The sequence below is a fragment of the Leptonotus elevatus genome, chromosome 4 (genome assembly GCF_054856555.1).
Source record: "Leptonotus elevatus isolate MCC_2025b chromosome 4, RoL_Lele_1.0, whole genome shotgun sequence".
Taxonomy (NCBI): Eukaryota; Metazoa; Chordata; class Actinopteri; order Syngnathiformes; family Syngnathidae; genus Leptonotus; species Leptonotus elevatus.
Genome location: NC_141242.1, coordinates 1,568,173 through 1,584,843, shown reverse-complemented (window position 1 = coordinate 1,584,843; position 16,671 = coordinate 1,568,173). Strand labels below are relative to the sequence as shown.

Below are 16,671 nucleotides of genomic sequence, written 5' to 3'. Positions count from 1 at the left end.
TTGTTACTTTTTTATATAATTTTAGTTTAATATTAATTAGTTTTTGTGTTAAATGTTTTTTTATTCTTAGCTTTAGTTTAGTTTTTGTTGGTCTTAGTTTTTTTAAATTTGGGTCTTTGTCAAGCGCGACAATAAAAAAAACCCGTCTAATTTCAAATCACTTTCGAGCTCGTGTACTGTATAAAATAAATTGGTCAAGTTGAAAGCCGAGGACATTTTTTGCTAAAATTATAGTTTGCTTTAAAAAAAATAATAATTGTAAGCAGACAATACAGTTAGTTAGTTTTTATTTTATTTTTAATAGTCTTTTTTTATTATTTCAGCTAACAAGAATGTTTTTTTAAATGGTACTTTTTGTCATTTTTCCCTCCTTTTTTTTGTTAAATTAAAAGCTCTGATGTGATTTTGACGTTATAAATGTATTTGTAGCTAGTGACAATTGATAACTATTTAATGAAATATTATTTTGTTCAGTTCTTTTGTGTGAGCTAGTTCTCGAATACATGAGTTAAAACAAAACAAAAACATTTTTGTTTAATTGTCTTGAGGTTGAATTTGAGCAAACATGTTATTTTTTATTTTTTTTTTTGCAGGTAACGGGAAGAGCCGAAGACAAAGCTTGCTGTTTTAGATTCTTTGGACTTTCTTTTTTGTTTAGGATGATTTGGAAAGAATCTCTTGAGCTGTACAATGTCATTGCTGGATCGTGGTGTAGCATATATCATCATCACCATCGTCATCATCTTCATCATCAGCCCTCCAAACCACTCGCAACAAGGTTTGGCCTCAGCGTGGCCCAACAGACGTTTATATTCTATATTTATTAAGAAGAGAGAATGTGCTGCTAAAATCCGACTACTGTTTAGAATTCTAACTGGCGCTGTCACTTTAAGAAGAACATGCAATGTGTATAGATTTTTAATCTTTTGAAGTGGTTAAATTTGTTGTTGTTGTTGTGATTTTCTTCATTTTTCATACATAGAACTCTACCTTCAACCAAAACAAACAAACAAATGTTTTCATTTCCTGTTGAAAAGGTTTGGACTTTTCTTCCCCCCGCCCCCTTCATAGGCCGTGTCGACGGGTGAAAGCTTGCTGGCGAATCATTCCGGTCAGGTAGCGTGCGTGCGTGCGTGCGTGCGTGCGTGCGTGCTGGGCATTAAAAGCAAGGTACACCTCCCACGCTTCTTCACACTTGAAGCCCACCATCTTGTGTCTGTCATCTTGTCTGTTACAAAGCAAAAGTTGAATTGCATTCACACATAATGGCAAATATTTGGGAAAGACCATTGAGCGTTTTTTTTTTTCCCCGCATACTTGATAATCCAGCTAAGGACGGCTTAAAAAAAAAAAAAAAACGTAACTCGTAAGACGGTTGTTCTAGCAGGATGTGTCGTAAATGCGCCAACAGCTTTCCATGCACACATGGCCCCTTTTCTTTTCTTCCATTGAGTGTCTTTCACAATGTTTTAAATATGTTTTGTATGATATTCTTTTGTGAATAATTGTTTCTGCCGCTATGTGGAATTGAGTTGCAGTCGCCCACCCAAAAAAGAGAAAAGAAAATTAAATCTCAAGTTTAAACTAGAACGTGATTTGTTTTCCTTCTCATGTCAAAAAATAAATAAAAATAAATCACAGCATCAAGCATTCAATGCTTAGTTTATTGAAAATGGACGACATTCTTCACAATACAAAATTATACAGAATACATACTGTATACCACGTCCAGTATAAAAAGAGAAAGTACTAAAAAAAAAAAAAGGCTTTTCATTCATTTGAAAATCTTGTCTTCAAGGAGAATTGGGAGGCCACAAAAATGAAGGCACAGCCGGTACTATCTGAGAAGCAAGTGCATACGTTACATAGAAAAACAAACGCCACATTTGAAATAAGAAGTTATGAATGAGCGTCGAGCTAGAATTCCACAGCTAGCGATATGGCTTTTTTTTTTTTTTGTGTGTGTGTGTGTTTTTTTTTTTTTTTAACCGAGTGCTTTCACCACTGCGACCTCAAGCAACCCAAGTGCAAAAAAACAAATCACGAATGAGGTCACAAAACTTGTCTCAAGAGGATGTTGACCAGGATGAAGACGAGGCGACATCCCTCTCCGGGGGTGGGAAGGATCAGGATTTGTGGGTACTGGGGGGCGAGGACGAGGAGGAAGAGGAGGAGGAGGAGGAGGAGGGTGTTCCTTCCAGACTTGGCAGGGGGAGCGGCATGTGTCCGTTGATGAGGCTGGGAAACTGTGGAGGAAGAGAAGGTAAGGTGAGGCGGGGCGGGGCGGGTGGAAGTTCTGTGAAAGGCTCGCTTTCCGGTGAGGAACCGCCACATTCAGCTTCCTGTTATTTGTTCATTGTGCCTCTTCCTGTTCGTCTCTGTCCCCTCCCCCCCCCCACCTCCGACCCGAGTCCACTCTTTTGTAAAAGGTCTCCACTGTCACGAGCAGCCAACTACGTTTACAACCTCATCTCAAATATTTGCTCCGTGCGCTCAACAGTCTTTTTGTTTGTTAGCGTTTCTCTGAGCTCCGAGTTTCATCCAATCAGATTTCAGCATTTCAGCCTTTGTGTGTGTTGCCATGTCAATGTCATCCGCCCTGCACCTTTGCAATCAGTCGCGCTGGCTCAAACAAACCATTTTTGAAAAACTAACAATCTTCAACTATTAAACCTTGCAAAGAGCAATAAAATCGACATCATATTTCCGTGAATCGTGCGCGTCACAGGCAAAGATTTTTTTAGTCACGTCTGCCTCAGTCGGAGCCGTCTTGCTTCAAATCAGCCTCGATGACGTCACCATTTTTCCAGCCTCTGATTGGTCGGTCAGAGCAAGCCAACTTCAATTAATAAAACTGGTCAATACGGTCAAGTTTTTTTTTCTTTTTTTTTCCTCTTTTCTTCCCCATCAGCTGGTTTCTGTCCTCTGATTGGTCCGTTAGAGCAAAACTTGTTACAGCCATGTTGGGCTATCAAAACACATCTGTAGCGATTAGCACACACAAACACATGCATTAATCAAGGCACGTCCCGCCACAAGGGGATCCGGCGTGGGTGCGGCGTACGAGATGTGCGTGCGTGCGTGCGTGCGACGAGTGCGGATCCGCTCTCGAAACCAGTTGGCCCTGTTCGGGCTGGTTGGCTCCCCTGGGCTCAAACAGGAAGTCTTCACAGGATTTCCTCTCCCGCGCTACACTGCTGAAACCGGACACCCCCCGCCGGACCCGCCAGCAAAGTCTGATTAGACGACGCACAACTTGCGCTCGTCCGTTGCGGCGACACAAAAAAAACCATGTAGAAATGGCCGCCGACATTCTTCACGTGGCATGAAGAGAATCACGGCAGTTTACTGTAATGAATATATTCTGATGAGCTGGAAATTTTCACATAAATAGGACAAACGTACAATCCGATGAGTTCATATAGTCGACGTTACGACTGCTTGTGAAGGCCCTGTGGGCAGATTAGATTGACATAGCAACACAAAGAGGCTGAAACCTGATTGGATATATTTACTGGAAGCGCCGCAGGCGAGAGAAACGCTATCAAATGGAGAGGAAAGATGATTGGCAAAAAAAAAATAACAACTTGATGGAGCACATTTTCAAATGTTGGTGTTTGTGATCGTGTTTACTGTTTAGGACAGCTGAGATCACAATTTTACAGGACTTCTCATTTCTAATTCCGTTTGTTGGCAAAAAAAAAATATTACCGTAGACGTCCACATATCCAGTTTGGTATTCATTGAATCACTTTTTTTTTTTTATAATAATACCATCTTATTTATGTGTATTTTTTTACCCGATTTTTTTTTAATAGATAAAAAATGTCTGGATTTTAACGAGTGTCAAATATTCACGAATTTTCGCCGTTTGTGGTCGGGTCTGGTCAATATGTCATAATAATATAGTATTATTATTATTTCTTTATTAGTATTTTATTATATTTATAATATTATACAATAATAAAACTAGGTTCTAATGGCCTTCTGAGGGAAACCAGAACTACAATGTGGCCTCGCATTACAAATGAGTTCGACATGCACACGATGGCACACTTTAGTACTTCGAGACCTCCAACCTGGTTGCTAACTTCGTCGCTGTACCCGAGTCGATTTTTCAGACGTCTGTGCTTGAATCATTTTCTGACTTTCCTCCCTACAATTGAAAACAGATGTGTACTTTCTACTCCTTTGTTAAAAAAAAAGAAAAGAAAAAAAGTCTTGCTGCTCCTTTCAAGCTCCGTGGATGACAACGTCACGTTTAAAAAGAGAGCGCGAGATCTTCTTTGAGATCTTGAGGCTCTTTTAGAGGGCGGGAAAAAAAAGAGGAACAGCAGAAACTTGGGAGGAATGCGAGCATTAACAACCGAGGCACAACTAATTGTGAGACGCGAGATATTCTCCAGCCATGGCCTTATTTCTCGGAAGTGTTGACCACTCCGAGAACAATTTGTGGCAAATGCAATGTAGCCTAAAACGTAGCAGCTTCTGACATTCAAAAATTGGCAGTCCAATCTAACAAAATACAGTCAAGTGTATTTTTTCCAAAAATAAATTTTGGGTCCCAGTACATGTATTATGAGAGTTCATAAAACAGGGAATCTATTTCTATTTCTTTTTTTTTTAAGTTATCAAAATTGGGATATTTAGCAGTAAAATTATATTTTTGCTGAATCTGTACTTTATTTTTTCAAGTAGTTAAATTTGTGCTTCTACTTTTTCTCCATAAGTATCTGAACTGAACTTTACAGGGTGTAAGTACTTTTGCAAACAATGGGTAAACAAATTTTTTTAGCCAGAGGTGGCAAAATCCAGGTCCAGAAAGTGAAAAACCCTGTCACAGGTTGGCTTTGGCCATTGATGCTAACTAGCTAGCCCCCTAGCAGGTAAACGAGCACCATGGGCGCTAGCTAGCTAGCTAGCACCTGGGGCTAAAGCCTAACTGTGGCAAGGTTTTTACTTTCTGGACCTGGATTTGCCACCTCTGCCTTTAGCCCCCATGGAATCGCGTCTGTTTTTTGTTTGTTTGTTTGTTTGTTTTCTTCCACCATGCGACACCGTACTGTCCACCGCTATAAAAAAAAATGCGTCACACATCGGCCTCACCTGAAACAAGGATCCGTGGCCCTGCAGCCGGGCGGGGCTGAGCGGGGCCACGGGGCTGAGGCTGCTCCAGAAGTGGATGCCGGACAAGAGCGGACTGTGAGCCAGCAGCAGACCGGAGGGAGTCTGGAAAATGAGGAAGGAGAAAGAGGAGGCGTCAAGAGGAGTGCACGGAATGGCTCTTGAGGCCTTTCTGGGCTAATGCGAAACATGCTGAAATGCAAATGAAGCCGCTTTTTTTGGGGGGGGGTGGAAAAACAAACTGGCGGAGCAGGAAGGAAGTCTGCGGTTTCTCCTTTGGAATACACGGGTGACGTTAGGGGGGGGGGGGGGGCAACTAGAGAGAAAACATATGAAATCAATTTCTCTCTGGGTCTTCCAGTCCCCCCCCCCCCCCCCCCCCCCCCCCGCCCTCCGTCTCGTGTCACCTCAGAGAAGCGAGCCAGTGTTGCAGCCCCACTCGCGTTATTAATGGAATTATTGGAGCATCTGGCATCACTTAAGGGCCTTCTTCCCTCCGCTCGGCTCGTCGACATTTTTTTGCCGTGCTCGCGTCTTGTTTTGACTCCTCCCGCCAGGCAAACAACGCCGCGTCAGGATCCCGAGCCGTTCCCAGATCATGACAAATATTTGACAAGTCATCTGTTGACATGTGATGAAGGCAACTGGATGGTTAAATTAAAGAGCAAGTGGAAGGTGGAGTAATGAATGAATAATGTAATGGGAAAAAAAAATCCCGACTAAAGACGTCAGAGGATTCAGAAGCGATGTGGAATTATATATAAATATTTCTGCTTGACAGGTAAGATTATCACCCAGTTTTCGATTTTTAATTGGTTGTACATGGAAAACACAAAAATACAATTTAACCGATAACATTTATTGTAATAGTAACATTCCATTACTTACGAGTTCAACTTATGAGTAAGTCATGCTAGCAACATAACGGCCATGACTAACGTTAGCTCGTTTTCAGTGCTAATGCTAGCGCTGCTATTTTTGTTGAAGCTGGAAAGCGTTCATTGTGACTATTAATCATGACTGCGCACTTTCATAATGGCGGGACATTGTGAATGGCCAAGTTTGAGAATGACACTTGTTATTGAGGGCGTCCATTTGTCAGAGAAGATTGGTGAAGTCAAGCTACATTCTAAAACCTTGCCAGCAGTTTCAAATCTACAAACTCCCTTTCATTTTCTCAAACACACTTGGCGGGAAAAACCTATAGAATGTTTTCACCGGTATGTATTAATTTGTTTAATATCAATAAATCAATATTTATGGTTCATCACCAGTGACCTCGCTATATCGTTATTTTAAAACAAACTTGTTTTATGGATTTGTCCAATATCTTCCTGTAATGTATCTCCTTGCATTTACACTTTTGATTGTGAATTTTTGAATGCAGAAAAACATTGTTCAGGATTTTTGTTTTGTTTTTTTGCAGCCTTACGAGAATGAGTGCTCATCTTTCTGCATTCCTGCAATATTTTTGTTGACTCCCAAAAAAATCTCTCAGCCTTCATTCAAACTCCCAGAGGCATTAGTGCGGAATGTTTTGGCGCGAGTGTTGCTCTCTCAGCATCGACACTTTTGTCCTCACCTGCGCGGTGAAGAAGGCGGGCGTGAGCGATCCGGACGGCAGCGCCGGACTGTTGAGGGCGATGGAGCCGATGTCGCTGGCCGCCAGCAGCAGGGAGGGGGCCGAGATGTCCAGAGCTTTTGGCTTTTTGCTTTTGGCCGGGAGTCCGTCTCCTCGACTACAAGTCGAGGACGAGGAGGAGGCGGAGCTTCCGCCGCCTCTTTCCGCCGGAGGTCGCAGGGCTCGCTCCCTGCGGCCGGACGAGAGGTTGAGGGGCTGGGCGCTCTGCTCCAAGAAGTCCCCCTCCAGCCCCTCCTCCTCCTCCTCGTATTCATCCCGGTTGGTCCGCGGGGGCGTGGCGGGCGACGCGTACGCCTCGGCTTTGGCGTCGTTGGCGCAGAAGCGGATGACGGAGCGCGGCTCCTCGCCGAAGGCCCTCAGAAGCTCGGGCCGGTTGCGGAGCGAGGCCACGCTGAAGGACGAGTAGAGGCCCGAGCGCAGGTAGTCGTTGCGGCAACGCTGCGGCCCCAGGGCGGCCGCTCGCGCCCTCCTCAGGCACTCCTTGGCCTGGTCCTCGTCCTCGCACTCCTCCGCTTCCCCCTCATCCACGTCGGCCTCGGGGGGGTCGCCCTCCCGCGGGGGGAACCTTCTGGAAGTCAGGCCCATCTCCACCATCTGCGGGTCCATCTTGAGGATCTCGGGGAAGGAGACGAACTTGTAGACAAACTTCTGGCCGATCACCTTCTTGATGATGTTCTGTCGGGCGGGAAGAACCACAAGGAATCTCTTTAGGATCGGGAAAACCAAAATAGCATTGCAGTACGAGACCCTGCTTTAGGTTGAGGATGTTCGATATCACTTTTTTTTTTCTCTCCCCGAGACAATAATAATTAGGGCGGGGGGGGGGGAAAAGTCCACTTTAAAAATAGGTTGACTAAAAATGGCTGCCTCGAAGCCATGTTTGCGCCACCGTCCATGTTTCTACAGTTATTGAGCTCATTTTAGCTAACTCTTTTTAGCTAGCTAGCTCCACGCTTTTACTTGTTGAAACATCGTCTGTAAGTGACTTTTAAGACACGATTACACGAAAGGATATATGTGTGAGCTGGAACCGGTGAACTGTAATGGTGGTTAGTGTTTTTTTTTTTTCCTTAAATGTAAACCTTAAACGTGTCACTAGCACGCTAATGCTAATCGCGATTGCTAACCGTTTAGCGTAGGCTAATTTTGTTGGTGTTTTAATAATGCATATATACAGCAGATTAAAAAAATAATGAGTAGTTATATCTACTCAGCTAACTTATGTTGAACCTCAGTGGATTAACAATAATATATATATATAAATATAATAAATATATAAAAATCGCTGTTTGTACTTTTACTTGAAGGGGAAAACAAATCAACATTTTTGTTTACAACATTACGTCTTCTAATTGATCATACGTTGTGTTTTCTAGATCTCAGTGGGCAGCCATTTTGTGGCGATTGTTACCTGAGCCCTCAGGCACTGTGATGTCATTTTCAGTCGGCAACAGAGGGCGGTATCTTGACAAAATGGCCGCCGCGTCTGATTTTGCTGCTTAATTCCTATTTCTTAACGTAAATCAAATGTTTGACCCGACTTCCCCTCCCATGAACGAGAGCTGACGCGAACGTGGCGGTTCCCATCGCAAAGGTATTGCGTAACGGCGACGCGGCGGCGTTGACCTTGTCGTAGTAGTATCGCAGCGCCCGGCTGAGTTTGTCGTAGTTCATGTTGGTCTTGTTCTTGCGCAGGCCCCACAGCTTGGCCACCTCCTCGGACTTGAGCAGCTTGAACTCGCCGTCGGTGGACGTCCAGCAGATCAGGTGCTTGTGGCTCTGGTCCAGCAGCAGCTGCAGCAGGAACTGCCACAGGGTGATGGCGCTGTCCATAGCTGCACGACAGCGCAAGCCGCCGGTTAGTCTCGCACGGGCACAAAAGGTCAACTGACTGAGCACTTTTGTTGCTAGGCTAGCAGATTGCAAATTCAGCTCGACTGACCTCGCCCGGACACCTTTTCTTTTTTTTTTTTTTGGTATGTTTAGTGCCGAGCATAAATTTGAGTTAGGAGCGCTACGCTAGCTATGGTGGTGGTGAACTTAGCATTGTGCTAAAGCTGGTGCGGCCATCTTTTCAATGTTACTGCACATTGTCCTTTTCATGAACTAAACTCAAATGATTGTGAACAATTCTTTAAAAAAAATCGGTTGACACTCCCAGTTGGAACTAAACGAAGAAAATGACGTGTATTTAGTAGGGCTGCCAAAATGAGTGCGTTCGTTTGAATTAAAGATTAGAAAGCTCTTAATATGAAAAGGAAAATGCGCTGAGCTGTCATTAATGTCTTACAAATGCAATTATGCCATCTAGTGGCAGAAAAATTACCAACACAAATCAAAAACACTTTTTTTCTTTTTTTTTACAGTACATCTTTTTAATTTGAACTCAATTCTATTATTATGACATGACAAAAAGATGCAGCCATATTTCTATTAGTTAACATTTGTTTCCACTTTTATGTTAAGAGTATGAAAACTTCCCCCCAAAATGTGTTATTGTACATTTTAGAAGAGATATAAAATTTGCGATTAATCATGAGTTAACTACTGAAGTCATGTGATTAATTACGATTCCAAATCTTAATTGCCTGACACCCCTAGAATTTAACCAAACCACACAACTTCCGCAAGCTTAATGCTAACACACAATGTTAAATGCTATATATGAGCTAACAAAGTTAGCAATGATGTTAGACCTTATAAACTTTTAAACAACTTGTTTTTGTTTATTCTCTGCAAACAACTCATCTTAGCGCAGCTTTGTAACATGTGACCATCTGTCTTGGTGTTACGTCATCGAGGGTACGTGGAGCAGAGCAACCATGAAATCATCATACACAAACAATTTAATGCTGTACTTTTGACTACTTACCCCAAAAAATTTGAGGGCATTTTTTCCCGGAACGAATTCATGGCATTTACATTTATTTCAATAGAGAAAGATGATTTGAAATACAAGTGTTTTGATTTATGAGCCTGGTCATGGAACAAATTGAACTTGTAAGTCAAAGCTTCAGAAATATCAATTGAATTTTCAAAATGAATGGGAATGATTGACGCAGGCTTTTAAGGGGCGTGGCCTAGTGAGTGACATCAGCATCAGGTACCACGCGGCTCAAGTGTCACCTTCTGGTTCCCGCTCCTTGCGAGTGTTTTCATTTTGCATGTATTTACGTGACTGTTTAAAAACAAACGGCGCCTGTGGCTCTCCTTGCCCACATGCACGGGCATCCCCCAACTTTAATTCCTCCATACTTGACTCGAGCGACTCCTCGCAAGCTGTCAATCGCGATGGCCGACGTTCGGCCCCGAAAGGAACACGCGTCACACTTCCTGTGGAGCGAAAGACGGCCATGTTGGACCGCAAGCATACTTCTGGCTTGAGCTGCTGTTCCTCCTCGTGTGTGTTTTTCCTCTACTGCGTCTACCGCCACATTCAACTACGCACACGCACGCACGTGCGCGCGCGCTTCTATTCATGCAGCACACGGACGGTCCCGCTCCCAAACTAAATTTAGAGCCGGTGGAGACGTCGGGGGGGCAAACAAAGATCGTTAAAAAAATACATTCCGTTTGATTCAACTGCTTTGTTGGGGGTCCGCATCGTCATTTAGCGTTTTGGGGGGGGGGGGGGGGGGATGCTTGCGAACGTGTCCGTGAGTTACAGCAACAACAAAAAAGTTGCTAAATGACATTTCCATTGCGTGATGATTTTGTTTTTATTTGGAAGACGATGTAAAGTGAGCCAACGTTCGTAGTTAGCAGGAAACGTTCAGAAACGGCGCAATCCAGCACCAGCGCTAACTGAAGCGCGCGTGCGGGAGTTGCCATAGTAACCAGGAAGGAGCGGCGGTAAGGGAAGTTCAGTGCATGTCGAAGTCCGAATGTGGCAGACGACACATTTGCAAAGACGAGGCGGCTCACTCGACTGAAAACCACACAAACAAAAACAAACAAAAAAACTTTGCTTGAAAAATGCGCGATATAGCGCGAGTGCCAACCAGCAACCGGAATACCGCAGGGAAAATACTTTTGCCAATAGTGAAAGTCTGCGACTCATTGACACCCCCTCTACAAAGATTTTGAATTACCTACAGATGCCACAAGATAGCGTCAAAGTACTACCTATGTTCAAATGAAATTTCACAAAGCACTTCTATGTACCTCCTTGGCACCAAGATACCACAAGATGGCAGCAAAGCACTACTTTGGTCTAAATGGAAATCCACAACTGACTTCCTTGGTACAAAGATGCCAGCAATAAAGCACTACTTTTGCCCAAATAAAGCTCCACGATTCACTTCAACATATTTCCTTGGTACCAGGATGCAATAGGAAGGCGGCAAAGCACTACTTTGGTCTCGATCAAACTCCGCGACTCGCTTCAACATTCTAGTTCCTTGACAACAACATGACACGTGATGGTGGCAAAGCATTCGTTTTGTCAAAATGAAACTCCTCAATTCACTTCAGCAGACACACTTTTCACCGCAAGACAGCAACAAAGCACTAGTTTTGTCCAAATGACCAAATTAAAAATAAATTAATTAATTAATTAATAAAAGTGAAAAGAAAAACAGATATAAAAAATCAAAAATTAAATACAAAAAAATTATATAAATGGAAATAAAAACAATATTTATAGATCTAATGAAGCGATTAATCGCGATTAATCAAAATTCAAAGATGTGATTAATCTGATTAAAATGTAATTGTTTGACAGCAATCAAATAAATACAAAAATAAATATCTAAATAGAAATCAAAATCAATCAATAAAAACGCTCCGCTCTCCTATTTATTGATTTCATGCTGCAGACGCTCTGTCAGGTCGAAATGTTATTCAAATGAGGGGGCGGTCCTAAGCGTGTCTTGGGTTGGGCTCCACCATTTAAAACTTTTTTTTAATTATTTGCATTTTTTAAAATTCTTATCAAATTTTTGAATGCTGTTTTTTTTAGATCCCTTTTTATTTTCACTTGATTTATTTGGTCATTTTCTCATTTTTTATTTTGGCAGTTTTAATCCTCCAAACCAATTTTGTGGACTTTTCAGTTCGTATTTCGCAAGAACAATTGGATGGCTGAGCTTTGTTGATTGTTGACAGCGGAGTGCACGTCTGGCAAGAGGAACGGCCGGCTTTCCGCCGCACGCCATCCGCCGCCTTTTCCGGCGGGCCGTGCCAAACTACAAAGCTGTCAAAGTCAGGACTTCCTGCCATTCTGCTTCCAAGGACAATCGGGCCGGCCGAGGGATCCCGCGGCAGGGGAGCGCTTCCTTGCGCCGCCGCCGCCATCGCTACGCACTTCCCTCTGGTCAAAAGACCGCCATCATCATTCATCAAGCCTCAGGTGCGGCGCACTAGTGGCAAGGTAGCGGAACAGGATGCGAGAAGGGAAAAAACGCCATCAACAAATCCACAACTCCAAGTCATTTTTGGCCTGTTTTACAGTTGACAGGCAAATCCAAAGCCGTCAGCGCTGCAGTACCGCGTTGTGCCACAACTCGCTGGGCAGTATTGAGCTCCGCCGGGCAGAGAAGGTCCCCAAGGAGCAACGGTTGTCGCTCCCACATCCTATTGTGAGTATTCTTGTGTACGACGTGTTTAAAAGGTCAGGTTGGACTTGGTTTGCGAGGTTGCGGCGACCCCTGTTGGTCCGTTTCAATTCTAATTAGGCATGTTCTTGGCCACCTATGTTTGTTGCTAAGACCCACGCAAATCAACCGACGGACGAAGTTGCTCGCTACACGTTCAAGCTTTGCTACAAATTCTTATTTCTCAATGCGTGCGTGCATTGGGCAGTGTAACGTTATTAGTCATTCTAAGTCATATTTATATTTATATATAAATTAATTTCAGTGAATGGTACTTGCACTATTTTGAACTTTATGTATCGCTAAGTAGCCCGGCCGGCTAAGTAGCATTGTATTATAGCCATACAATGGCTCCTGTTAAATTTGTATTGTATTGTATTTGCTTTACAGAAAACACACACACACACACACACAAAGCCCCGCCCCCTCCCCACAATTAAACAACAGAAAAACATAAGCTGGTCTGACCGTTGCCTCACCTGGACGAGCTACGTTCGAACCGGACACACTGCAGCGCTTCTCAACCTCATCATTTATTTCGGCCAGCAAATATTTTTCGCGGCTCCAGCTAAGTTCCGTTAGCCCATCAATGGTGTTTTACATTACATGTTAGCATTAAGCTAGCCAACTTTCTTTCCACCAAACGGTGTTTGAATGTACACCATTTCATTCAAATCCAAATCAGGGCTTTGGTTTCATTCAGGATTGCCCGACATGGGTCCGTTTTAAGATACTGAATTTAAGTCGCAAAAAAATAAAATAAATAAATAAATAATAGAATAAATAAAAATCTACAAGTGAGAATAATTGTAAAAGGAAAATATTTTTATATTTATTTTCAATTGTCTGGGATATGCTCAATTTTACAGCTAAAATAATATACATGAGTAATTATTTAATATTTTATTTTATATCATATTTAACTAGTGTTATAATTTATATTAAAAGTTATACATGTATGTATTTTTGGATTAACAACAAAAATCCACAAAATTCAGAAATTAACTTTTAAGATGATTGTTGACTTTAAAAAAAAACATTTTTATAATAATTATTTTCCCTTGTCATGAATATTTTCAACTTTTAGAGCACGAAATATTGAGTAAATAGAATTATGACATTTGATGATAACAAAATGACAACAATTACGCAATATCACATGAACGGGATTGATTGACTTTTTGAAAGTGATTTTTGTCGTTGTTTTCCAAAATAAAAGCAGATGTTTGCAAATGTCTGATTTAGATTCAACACAAACGATAATCGGATAATCGGCCTGCTCTCCTGAAGCACGGCAGAAATCGGAGAATTACTTTTGAGAGGCTGAAATCAGAAGACTTGGACTATCGTTTATTAAAATAGTTGCTGATTAGTTTGATTATCGAAGACTTACTTTTGACACCTCTAGCATACTGCATTTGTATATAGCACATATACATATTTCGATTATATTATTAGAAAATTGACTTATATTCACGTATGTTTGTCAAAATCAAGCAATCGCACTTTGTGTCAATTTTTGGAAACGATCTGAGTTTGGTAAAGCAGAGCAGCTCTCTCCCTCGACGGCGGTGTCGGTCGGGTGAGTCACGGCCGCAGCGCCGGGCATTCTTGTGGGCATTCTTTCGCCGGGGACGCTCGGGGCTGCCGTCGGCGTCCCCGGCGGGCTCACAAAGCCGGCCAGTGTGTCGGTCCAACGGAAACTCTTAATGAGATTAGTCGACGGCCGGCGTGGTGCAGACATTACTCGGCCGTGACCACATCGCGCCCTCTTCCTGTTCGTTGGTACCGACGTGGAAAAAGCCCACGTTGTGATTTCTTCACGATTCTTCTCTTCGCTGCTGCTGCTGCTGTTGTTGTTGTTGTTGGGATTGATTTGCTTTTTTGCTCTTGCATTTGCAATGAAACTTTTCGAGGGTGTGTAATTTTGTCATTTCCATTTGTCCACATCAAATTGTACCTTTTGGCTCTAAAACACATTGGTTGAAACACATGAAATGTTATAAATCCTTATTATTAACTGGTTTGAATCATGCAATTGAGGTCAAATGGGTTCTTTGTATACACTCGATTTTTTTTTTTTTTGACCAGATGACATCATTTATCAATTCTGGGACAAGGCAGCAATTTCCTGTAATACTGTGAGTTTCCAAAAGAGGCGTTTAGTGGCCGAATGGGGCGAATTTGGATTTTTAGTAAGTGGCGACACCCTCTGCTGACCACGGAAGACAATTACATTTTCATTTAACAAGTGCTGAACTAGTAGCAGTATGAGTAAAACTGTGTTACTAGTAAGAATATGTAAATATGTCATTTTCTTTCTCAACCTTCACATTGTGCAAACTGTCATTTGAAATGTTAAAAACGAATACATGACGAGAAATGATGTTAGTCTTTTTCTCTAGCTAGGTCATCCAGTTAGTTACTAGTTAGTTACTAGTTAGTTGGTCTTTTTTCTCGTTTAAACAGCAATTGAATACAAAAAAACCCATCAAAACAATCTTAAAAGTCTGTACGTGGCAAACGCTAACCACGAGGACGCGAAAAGGTTGATAAAAATCGAACAAAGCCTGGCGTTTTGAAAAGTCTCGATGATTTTTATTTATTTTTTCTCCCAAGCTGTTGCTCGGAAGCGCACCGGAAGAATGAAGACAAGCTGCGATTCTGTTAAAAAAAAAAAGTGGTGCGTTCACTGCTTTTGAACAAAAAAAGAACAACGCAACGACTCTGGTCCAAACACGCAACTAACTTGCGGGGGGAAACAATAAAAATAGAAAATGGAGGCAAATTGTTTACCTGCGATCACTTCCGTGGCCTTTCTTCCCCGCCGAGGAACTTTAGCGCAACGCCGCCGGAGAGGTCGCTTGTTTTTCCATGCTTGCTACGCTGCTTGTGCTCGGCTTGAAATCGGATCCTGTGCTTTTTCTTCCTCCGAGCAGGAAGTCGGAGCAGGCAGACGCAGAGCCGGCGGCTCACTTCCTCTCGCCGACGATTCCCCAGGCGCTCTGCCGTCTGTGTAAACACACTTTTCCTCCCCTCCTCTTCGCCTCTGCTGCCTGCCCGCTGACGGACGGCAGTCGGCACACATGGCGAGCGACACACAGAAAGAGAGAGAGGGGGAGGGAGGGAGGGAGGTATTGAAAAAAAAGAAAGAAATCCGACAGCCCCTGAACTGACATCATCTGACCGTCACGGTGCCTTCAGGAAAGCTTTGTCAATATGAGCACCTTGTACGAAAAAAAATCTATCTTTTCCACTGTTGTTGCCGTTTTGAAGGCGCCTAAGCAGACGAACGCTTACGTAACCTTATTTAAGTTAATGCTCATTTATTTTGGCGTATTACTGGATATAAATCCAGTTATCATCGTTCGATAGCCGTCGTGGTGCCTTCAGGAGAACCTCGTCAGTTTGACAAACGCGTTCTACAGAATATTTTTTTTAACGCTATTTATTTTCTTAATCTTTGTTTTTTAAATAAACAAATAAAATTGATTTGATGGCATTCGGTATGAATTGGTTAATTTGAATACCACTACAGATAGAATCCTTTTTCTGCTATTTTTTTTCTTTATATTATAACTTTTTTTTTTTTTTTAAGTATTTTAGCAAGTTACTAAATGCAATTTTTCTGTACAACCTATAATTTGTTTGGTGTCTGTCACGGTCCCTTCATCAATGACAATTCCTACACCAGCTTCGACGGTTTCCCTTTTCATTTTTTGCTTTATCTTTAAAAAAAAAAAAAAGAATAATAATAATAAACCGCACATTTTAGCGTGTCCCTTAATTTAAAATCCGATTTTACCATTTGAACCTGCAGCCAAGAAGGAATATCATTTGTTCGATGTCTGTCATGGCGCCTTTAGGCGTCCCTCGTCATTCCGAGCGTCTTCATAAAAACAGTCTGCAAGTGCTGTAAAATCACGTTTTGACAAACGAGAGTCTAAAAGTCAGAGACGGTCCAAACCAAAAAAAAACAACCAAGCACCTGCTTAGTGGCCCGCAACCACCAGGGGGCGCCCAAGCGCAATTAACGGTTATCAGAGGATGGGCACCGGAGTAGCAACTGTTTAAGATCAAACTACTTTAGAAATAGAAAACGAACAAAGTTGTAAGCTTTTCATTCCAAACTTTTCAAACGACTTAACGCGCGCGACGTGCACGCTTCACTTACATCACCACAAGGTGATTTCGGCCCACGATGTCCCAACACCCCTTGTGACCGAATGACCCCCCGGGCCTTCCCGGGGGGTCAGTCCACTGTGCCGCGGAGGCGTGGCCCCGGGCGGCCGCGTCTGATTGGCCCCCGCC

At 42.6% G+C, this 16,671-nt stretch overlaps 2 protein-coding genes and 1 long non-coding RNA gene across 7 annotated transcripts in view; 2 read left to right on the top strand and 1 right to left on the bottom strand.

The window, feature by feature from the left end:
• The window catches only part of LOC147174947 (cyclin-dependent kinase 17-like), a 41,168-nt gene extending 38,919 nt beyond the window's left edge, over positions 1-2,249 (top strand). For all 4 annotated transcript variants that reach the window (XM_086072940.1, XM_086072938.1, XM_086072941.1 and 1 more), the window contains one exon: positions 594-2,249. Coding sequence is in view for 3 of the 4 variants with exons in the window: in XM_086072938.1 (XP_085929064.1) it covers positions 594-631 (38 nt within the window). In the remaining variant the exon portion in view is untranslated. The remainder of the gene's footprint in view (positions 1-593) is intronic.
• Positions 1,646-16,539, bottom strand: LOC147174945 (ETS domain-containing protein Elk-3-like). The gene is made up of 6 exons (XM_086072943.1): positions 16,166-16,539; positions 15,157-15,423; positions 8,393-8,601; positions 6,707-7,441; positions 5,107-5,229; positions 1,646-2,246 (listed from the first exon to the last, which is right to left on the bottom strand). The coding sequence occupies exons 3-6, from the start codon at positions 8,597-8,599 to the stop codon at positions 2,127-2,129; spliced, it is 1,185 nt and encodes a 394-aa protein (XP_085929069.1). The 5' UTR covers positions 8,600-8,601; positions 15,157-15,423; positions 16,166-16,539; the 3' UTR covers positions 1,646-2,126.
• LOC147174946 (uncharacterized) lies at positions 5,525-13,025 on the top strand. 2 transcript variants are annotated; one of them, XR_015094544.1, is made up of 5 exons: positions 5,525-5,905; positions 8,143-8,360; positions 8,462-8,624; positions 11,873-12,137; positions 12,218-13,025. It is a non-coding gene; the product is annotated as an uncharacterized LOC147174946 (long non-coding RNA). The 2 variants fall into 2 exon arrangements; XR_015094543.1 differs by lacking the exon at positions 8,143-8,360.
• Positions 16,540-16,671: the final 132 nt, after the last annotated feature.

Excerpts from the sequence above, each read along its gene's own strand:
- LOC147174945 (XM_086072943.1), bottom strand. The coding sequence starts at position 8,599 with ATGGACAGCGCCATCACCCTGTGGCAGTTCCTGCTGCAGCTGCTGCTG. Across the intron at positions 5,230-6,706 it reads CCGCCTTCTTCACCGCGCAG|ACTCCCTCCGGTCTGCTGCT; the intron begins GTGAGGACAAAA and ends CTCATTTTCCAG. Across the intron at positions 2,247-5,106 it reads GCCACGGATCCTTGTTTCAG|TTTCCCAGCCTCATCAACGG; the intron begins GTGAGGCCGATG and ends CTTCCTCCACAG.